Below are 9,545 nucleotides of genomic sequence, written 5' to 3' on the forward strand. Positions count from 1 at the left end.
AATGCCTTGTCTTGCAAATTATTATGGGGTGACATTTGGAACTGGCACTTTCACACCAAAATTCAAACAATGTATCATCAGGGATTGATTAAACAGAGATGTCCCTTAAACAAAAGACAAATGTCCTGTACAGCTAGAAGCTTGTAAAAAACAAAAAAAGTGACACGCACACCAAGGCTTGGTCACTCGATCACAGCTTCTTCAATGGAGGCACTGTGCAGTATCCACCCAACAGGAACAGCCACTTAGCTTTGTGGCCGCCTAGCCTCTGCCTAGTATCTGTAGAGCATTAACCGGCTTACTGACCAAACACAATATCCATGGGCCGTTCAGGTTCTAATCCTCGACAGTCATTTCCAAAGTGGTCGAACATGCATACAAACAACAGCTGAACTTGGAGGCGGTGAGTTCCCACCCCTAGCGCCCCACAGCCCCACCCCGTTCTGTGTCGAAGCACAACAAAAGAGGTCCGCCGGCGACCTCAGAGGTAACACGATGAGGCTCGTCGCGCCGTCCTCATCTCGGCGGGGCCGGGGCGTAAACACGGCAGACAGTAAACCGGGTAGCGAGAGCAGGAGAGGGACGAGCAGGAGAGGGACGGAGAGAAACGCCCAGAAAAACACGGAGGAAAGGAGAGACCTACATTTATAGATGGGTCTATATAGTTAGGGGCAGAGTGGCCATTCCTAACCCCCCCTCTCTAACACAGCTCTGCACACCCCTGGCAGAAAGGTCTACCCTGATCCAGCTGGAATGAAAACAGAACACAGGGGCCACCGACATAACGGCCCACCTCATAAATCCAGGCATTCATTGCAACTGAGATAACCACAAACCCAAGCTGGCTTACTTGTGTCTGGTGAAGATTTCAGCAACACAACAAACCAGGAGCCCTAGAATTAGGCCATGGTGAATGTTGGATGAACACGCAAACAACAGAAATTCTTGCAGATCAAAAGCTTCTTTGTGGAAAATGTGCTCGTTTTCTATGACAGGGGCATTTCGTGGAATCCCTCCCATTCTGACTGCCATTATTAAATTACAATACAGAGTTCCAGCTGTGGACAACATGCCAAACTGTTTATTGTAGTTTAGGGATGAATTCCAATAGACACGCCCTATAATCTAGTTCTGCGATGGGTATTTTTTTCAACCGTGGTCTCCGAATTGTCGCTGTGGAGCAGTAGAAACAGGAATTCCACGGCCATCAGAAGAGTATTGAGAGAGCAGATGATGTATGCCGCATGCATAGACAGCCCCCTGTGAGAGAGCTCAACGACTGGGGGTGTGATAGAAGCAGACAGGTTTGACACATGGCAGCCGTCCATGAAATTGGAATCTTATCACCACACATCAGCTCCTCTCTCTCCTGGTCCAGGTCACAAAGCTCACTGAGTATCCTTGTGTTGGATCGATTCTCCAGCTGAGCGCAAACCCAAACCCCAGCCTGTGGGGGAAAGCACATCTGAGGTGTGTGTGTTTGTGTCAATGTGCATTTGAATGTATCCAAGTGTGTGTGTGTTCGTGCTGGAGGCTGAACAAAGAGAACGACTGCAGCTTCACCGGAGGATGAGAAGGTCCAGCTCGCTGGGCAGACAGTGGACCCTGAGGGTTCGGGTGAAGAGTTCATCACACAGCAATAGGAAAACAAAACAATTACACAGCCCGTATCCACACGCCTGTGCTGGATGTCGGGCAAACGTTGCGAACAGGCGTCACATTTGAACAGTTATGTGGTCTTCTTGTGTGAAATACATGGAACATAGATCAGTGTAGCCTTGTCTCCCAAAGGAGGAAGTGTTTAGGTGCGTCTTTAATCATTCGCCAAGGCAAACGATTTGCCTTTGATGGTTGCCTTGTCAATGATTCATGGCATTGTCACATGCCACACTAACACCCACAGTCACCATTTTATTCAATATACAGATACAGTTCCTTCCGAGTCATAGCGAGCTAAACTGAATAGACATTTATGTGACAGCAAGAAAACACCCATTATAGTACACCCCTGCTATTCACCGACAATAAACAGTCTTTCATCTAAGGCCTTACGCCTTCTCCAAATATAGGGAGATACATACAAAAGACGTTTATGCTAATCTGGCTTTAGCTTCTAGTCTCCTCGGAAGTCTATCATGCATTACAGAAAGGAGGAGGGTCAAAACGGATATATTTTGACAGTTATTGTCAAGGCTCTTGCTCGGGGTATTACCATTTCACGAATGACTTTACTATAGGTTCAAATACCACGCCATGCCCAGCCATAAATATCACTGGAAGTAACATAAAACTATTGGAAGGCCATACAGTGACTTGTGAAAAGACATTCTCATCTAAACACACAAGCACTTCTATAGTAGATTTACTGTCTGCAGTCAGCTCAAGGGGAAGGGGGAGACCTGTCATTCTTGCATGACAGGACAGGTAAAGAAGAGAGTAATGGACATTCTTTTATCTGTTGAATTTGTGTTAAAGGTGCCACATTTTTCTTGCCAATGTTTTTAGTAAGAGTTCTGAGGAGAAGTCAAACGCATAGACTTCCCAACAATTCCCCGCTTCGTCCCTCACAACCCACATCACCAAATCTGACTAATGGGATTCAGATTCTCTGCCAAATTTTTGGTTGTCATTCTCCCTTTCAACCCAGAGACTGTGGCGGGAAATGTATCGTCTTTCATAACAAAGAAATAGTAGATGCACGTGTACATGTCACAGTAAAACACTGTGGTATAGTATGACAGTGAAACATGTGTGACACTGAAATGACCCCCCGATTTAATACTTAACCACCTCATCCTGAAATAAATGATGTCTCCAATCCTCCTGCCATTCTCACAGCACTCAGACCAGAAGGGCACACCAGAAGTGTGCCCATCAGGTCACCCAACGTTCATGGATTTGCATCTGTAAGCGGATCATCACCTCACTTCCACGGCGTGCGGAAAGTCGTGTTGATATGCCACCAGACACAAACAGCCCATGGAGATGAGACGGTAATGAGGCAAGGACCTAACCCTCTGACCTTGACCTTGCCAATCCCCTCCACAATCCCCAGTTTACGCTGTAACCAACCAGGACAAATCCACGTGCTTTAGCTCAAGTGGCCGACCCTGGCCTCAAACATCCATCCACTTGTTCACTCACTCATCCCTTCCCCCCAACATCCTCTTTCCCCTGCTTTGCCTGGCTTTGGCACTGGACAGCTGGCTGGTCATGGGGCATGGCACCAGCATGACATCAGGTTCAGCTGTCTAGTTCTACCCAGTGAGGATGGCGCTCTCTAATCACTAGTTTGTCCAGAGGCTACAACAATGTTTTTCAGGCCTTAAGCAATGGTTTCTGGTAAAGATTGTTTTAGTTGCACCCCACCCCCCTTCCTGAGTCCCTCCCCCACAGTCACATCCCTGCTGGATCTGTGAGCTCCCTCCAGCCAGATGTTCCAGGCTCATGGGGGTGGCGGGAGAGAGGACCGAGCACCTCCCTGCTCGCATGCTGAGTCGTCAGCCCTCACAGGGACCAGCCCTCCTGTAGGGTCCTGGAGCTGGCCAAGCTCCAGGCCGGGCGGTTATGACACTGACAGAGCACACCAGAAGAGATAAACACCCTAACAAAATCACTGAAACTAAAAGGATCTAATGTAATGCATTATCATGCATAATAATAGTGGCTAGTTGTTAGGCTAGTTGTTGCTTTGGTTTGTGCCAATGCTTGTGCGTGCAGTTCTATGACATTGCCTTCGGATGACATCCTTAAAGCACATTTTCAAGAAATTTATGAGATATGTGGTGTAGTATTCATATCAGCTGGACACTTATCAGCATTCTGAAGGCCTTAGAATTCCAATCTATAAATCGTGCACGTCAAAGCAAAGTATTTGTGGTATTTTTGCAAAGGCGTTCAGTGGGTTGACATTTCACTTAGTGATGTGGTAGATTTTCAGTTTTCAGACCTCTGTTCAACGGTGGTGCACGTCGAGACAAGCCACAACTACCTTCACGTCTGAACGCCAATAACACTGTTTTCCTATTTTAAGTACCATAGCACTCAAAACAAACATGCAAACTGAGACACCTATTTTCAACAATGGGAGTGATAGATGTGGGAGTGATAGATTGAGGCTTGATAAGCAAGACCCGCGTTTGTAACCTGCTTCAATCTCCTCGACAAAAAGCGAAGACTTCACCTGAACGTAACGCTTTAAATTCTCGTTTGACATTCGTGCCATAACGTCCACAATACTGAAGCCGTTTAAAAGAACGATTCCTCTTTAATGTTGGTCAGCAGGATTAAAAGCTAGTCAAATGGGTAACATTGTCGATATCGACTACTGCATATTGCATATAATGCATATCCTATTGGCATAACCAGGCCCCACAATTGCATTGAGATTGTGCCATAAACAGGTCACCTGTTCCATATAGGCTGGTCACTAAATAATATTGTCATAGGCAACAAAGTATTATCTTGTAAATGGTTCAACTTTAAGCTCTTCCGAAATCGAGTAGCCTGTCAAGCCTCCTGTGATAAAAATCGTTCATTTCTGTATTGATAAGCACTTGTAACATTTAGCAAAAGAACAAAATATGTTTTGTTGTGACTTGGATGCCGTTGAGGTAAACACAGGTGGAATGATTAAAACGAGACTACACAGGTGGTTACATGATTGGCACAGGCTTCTTTGATAAAGAAACAAACAATAATTGCATATCCTCAGAATCAGAACACTGCTCAACAATCAATAACATTTGCCTTCGTAGCCTGAGGCCTCTTCGCGAACACAGGCGATTAGCCTACGGTTTAAAGACACTGGTAGAACATGAGTAGAAAGTGGACACATGCAGTCGAGTTGCACAAGGCAGGAGAACACAAGAACGTCTTACCTTCAATTGCTCCAGTAGGTAATATGATCTCCAAAATGAGAATAAATCCCACGTAGAACAACCACATTTCCATCACCTCTGCAATGCCCTGTGGCACTGCTGTTATAAAAGAATATCGACTAAAATTCTAAAATCAAGCAATCTGTTCCAACACCTCATCCGACCCCCCCCCCCCAGTAGTCCGGTGCGATTGTCCGTCCTTTGCGCCCTCAGTCACGTTCTGCAAGGGTAGGTTACGGTACACAGATGTAGCCTTCCAGAAAGCAGTCTGAAACTAGAAGAAAGGGGCTTGCTACAGCCTGTCGAGGCAATAGGTTACGCTGCTGTAATGTCATGTATATATATCTCATTGATTATCAGCATGCTAAAATGAATGCCATTGCCCTACGCTTTTCTTCAATCTGTTGTGGTCACAATGTGACTACTCCACACCGCAAAAATTGTTAAACCAGGCACCCAAGTTCTCGGGCGTCTAGCAATTATTTCATGCCAAACTAAAATAAAAAAGTAAAAGAGTATTTTCCTCTGGAGCTCCACAGCCTTGGTTGCTGGTGGCCACGGTTTCAATGGATGGTGAATCTGGAGCTCCAGCGATGTAGACCTGCGCATGACGTCACCAATTCTATTGCTTAAAAATGGGCAAACTACGCGGCAATCCGTCTTTGCGCAAGCGCCAACACTGCTTTTCTCCTATTTCATGCGCTTTTCAGTTTCATAAACTGCCGCTGCTCCATCAGCCATGTTGGTGCAGCAATAGCAGTTTAATCTGCTTTGTGACAAACCAGTGCACTTGTGGCATCATTACAGCAAAACTGTCTCACGGTTTATCTGACAACGACTCCTTAAAAATTGGCCCAAATTGGCCCAAGCGTAGGGTTGGATGTGGTGTTAGCCTATAGCCAACGTATACGTTGGTTGGTGTGTGTATGATAAATGTGTCACACAGTCCCAATAAAACTACATGATGAGTAATACTGTATGTCACTCTGTGTGTACTCAGTAAAAGTCTTTAAACATGTAAAAGTTAACCAAATTGATTGGTTTGTTTAGCAACAATTGACGATATGTTTAAAATTAAAATAAACAATAATTAAAAGTAGGCTCTACCGATACGTCTCATGCAATCACATAATTCGCAATTCTGGCCAAATTGTGCAAGTATAAAAAAAACTAAAATCATTAGGTCACAGTATGGATTAAACGTTGAGGCTTGAAACTGATTTTGCATTTCGCATAAAACAGGACCCTCTAGTGGCATAGACACCACATGACATGCAACAAATCCAGAACTTTCGACATGGATGATTCGGTGGTATAAATTTAACTGCACGCAAAACATATTTAAGATTAGCACCAAACCACACAGAGAATGGCCGATCTTACCGTATAACTGGCCATGACAAAATTGAAAGATTTTTGTTTGGTGGTGTCCACAAACTTCATCCTCCTTTCTCACATAGTAAAGGAATGCATCGAGGCCCATAGGAATTCATAATTGTATTGCTAAATGTGTTTTTTTGTTGCAATCATATTTGTATTACATCATGTTTCCAGTCTCTGCAAATGTGTAATGTTATTAGGAATTGTCAAGATTAATTTTCCACATCGTGTCAATCCAATCTCAGTAGACTAAATTACTTATTACTCCAGTACATGTTCTTGTGTAGACCTCCAGAAATGAACTTGATGGTGGAGTGGCAGACATGTTTCTGCTTGAGATCAAATGTTGAAACGCTATCATCAGCTAATTTAGAAGTTTGTTTTCTGTGATTCTCTTCAGTTTTGACTTGAAAATGTGAACACAGTGTTTATGAAATAGCAATTAAAGACGTCAACTCAATGTAAACGGTGTGACTCATCATCGAAAGCACACGCACGCACACACACACACACACACACACACACACACACACACACACACACACACACACACACACACACACACACACACACACATATACCTACATACATTTGTACCTGTCAATATCTCCTAGTCCTATTTCTAGACCTATAGGGGGCACTGAACACCTAATTTAGCATGCTGTTAACAATGCAATTTCTCAGGTTGTGATTTGAAACAGTTCTCAACATAAGAGATAAACATTTCTACTGATTAAAGATACAATATGCTGGATACTCTTGTCGACCACATTATACTAGTAGGTAAACTACTTAAATATACGTCAAATAGTCTGGAAACACCCTCAGTTTCCAACGTGGTATTGAGAATCAAATTGAGTTCATTTTTTTTTTTCTTTCGGAAATGCAGTGCTCCAGTAATTTCCCACAAGACATAACGACAAATGAAGAATGGAGATATGCCTATGCCTCTCATTAGAACATGTTTTCTCTTCATCGTTAGTGAAGATGGAACACTATCAAGATGTGGAGCAGAAGCATTTTTCATGATAACATTGTCAAGTAAGATGTGCAGCTCTAGGGTGTACGTGAAGCCATCTGTAACTTGGCTTGTAAAAAGGGCCATATCTAGCAATATTTATGAAGCGGTCCATATTTCCTCATTGTTCTTTTTGTTAAGACTTCCTGAGTGTCTGCAGACATGTCTGCCTCCTGCAGATGTTTGGTGTAGACCAGGAGTACTAAAGATCAGGAGAATGTGAGGTATGTGAAAAATCTGTGCATAGACTGACTGAAGTCTCTCATGTGGGGCTCTCCTGTGTCAGATCACCATGTTCCCACTGGGAAGCCTCAGGGTGGACATAAACAAGAATGGGAATGTGTGATCTAGTTCACTGTGAAGTAAAACATTGTTTTACTCCTTGCAGTTACACAAGTGTATACCCAGACTGTATTTAATCCATCTTTCTGCTTTCCATATATCCATCCTTTTTCTTGTGAACTGGCATACTTGCAGAATTCTGTCAACACAATTAGTCAGCTATGATAATTGGTCATGCCTTAACCCCACTTGGCTGGTGTAAGGGAAGAGGATTCTGTGTTTTTAACCTTGGGTGAGACCAAGGCCATGCATTGTGTGTGTGTGTGTGTGTGTGTGTGTGTGTGTGTGTGTGTGGATGCAAATGTGTGCATGTGCATGTGTGCATCCGTGTGTTCGTTTGTGGGTATGTGTGTGTGTGTGTGTGTGTGTATATGTGTGTGGGAGTGGGTGCCAGCGTAAACAGACCACATGTTCTCCCAGGGCAAAGGACCTGGCCACTTTCCAGGCACATCTGCACACAATCCCCCAAGCTTTAATCACCCAAAAATGGAGACCGAACAGAGGAGGGATGAAGGTAGGGAGGGAGAGAGGGAGGGAGGGAGGGAGGGAGGGAGGGAGGGAGGGAGGGAGGGAGGGAGGGAGGGAGGGAGGGAGGGAGGGAGGGAGGGAGGGAGGGAGGGAGGGAGGGAGGGAGGGAGGGAGGGAGGGAGGGAGGGAGGGAGGGAGGGAGGGAGGGAGGGAGGGAGGGAGGGAGGGAGGGAGGGAGGGAGGGAGCCTACATAGGCATTTTCCCAGACTGTGGCAACCTGCTCTCTGTGGAACAGAGCTGATCCCTCATGTGAACGGCTGCAGACAGAGGATGAACAGATGGGACCCTTTGTAATTAAAAGGGTGAAATGATAGTGGAGGTACCTGTTTTACTGTGGAGGGTGTTAATGATTGAATAACCCAGCTTTCCAATCCAAGCATGTATTTTACACATGCAGGCACTATTTAAGCATGTATTTTACACATGTGGTCTAGATCAGTGGTTCTCAAAGTGGGGTCCGCAAACTATAGCCAGGGGGTCCATGAAAAAATTTCCATAAATTGTAACATTGTAAAATTGTGCTGTATAATTAAAAAGTGTAAAAATATATGATAACCTAAAGGGGGGTATTCAAGCAGGTTATGCAACATAGCCAGGTAAGTTAACCCACCAGCTGATTCACAATGTTGCAGCAACTTACTGGCAATGTTGCTACAATGCTGGGTGTCAGCTGTATGTCACATAACCTGCTTTCTGGAATACCCCCCAGATGGGGACCATTTGCAGCAGTAAGACAAGCATGTTGTGCCCATTTAAGAGTACAAAGGGTATGCTGAATGGATGTTTATGGGGGGGGGGGGTCCTTGGAAAATGTTCACCTCTGTAAGGAGGTCCCTGGCCCCAAAAAGTTTGAGAACCCCTGGTCAAGATGACTGGTGTAGTGTGTGTGTGTGTGTGTCTGTATGTGTGTGTGTGTGTGTCTGTATGTGTGGGTGTGTGTTTGTTGACCAATGTTGTGCCTCAGTGGGCCAGCTGTATGGCGTCACAGCACTGCACTGTATGCAGTATGCTTGGCTAACAACCAGCCCTCGGCCTTGGAACAAGATTGATTGTTGTTGCATAAATCATGTCTCAGAACTCTCTCTCACTCTCTTTCACACACACTGACACAGAGTCCCACACACGGACACACACACATTCATACATACAATATACACTCAGCATGCATCCCCAAAGGTGCTTTGAACAAAACAATTTAAAGGAATTCAGTTAATAATATGGTTAAAGTTAATGTACCCGGCAATATCTGTTCCTGACAAACTATGACTAAAGATAATTCACCGTCGCTTCTGTATCTGATGTCTCATGTCAGGCTTCTACTGGTCTAGCCTTACAGGTAGATTGGATAGGTGAATGTGCGTGCTTCTGCAGAGAGCTGATTACTGAGTCTGCTATA

General features: G+C 44.6%; 1 protein-coding gene across 1 annotated transcript in view; it reads right to left on the reverse strand.

Annotated features, from left to right (window-relative positions):
* Positions 1–5,450, reverse strand: part of LOC146251755 (low-density lipoprotein receptor-related protein 1-like) — a 40,943-nt gene extending 35,493 nt beyond the window's left edge. Inside the window, exon 1 of the mRNA XM_084679576.1 lies at positions 4,881–5,450. Coding sequence (XP_084535702.1) covers positions 4,881–4,953 — 73 coding nt within the window. The 5' untranslated portion in view covers positions 4,954–5,450. The remainder of the gene's footprint in view (positions 1–4,880) is intronic.
* Positions 5,451–9,545: the final 4,095 nt, after the last annotated feature.

This window comes from Hypomesus nipponensis, chromosome 18 (assembly GCF_054491055.1).
Source record: "Hypomesus nipponensis isolate SF chromosome 18, ASM5449105v1, whole genome shotgun sequence".
Lineage (NCBI taxonomy): Eukaryota > Metazoa > Chordata > Actinopteri > Osmeriformes > Osmeridae > Hypomesus > Hypomesus nipponensis.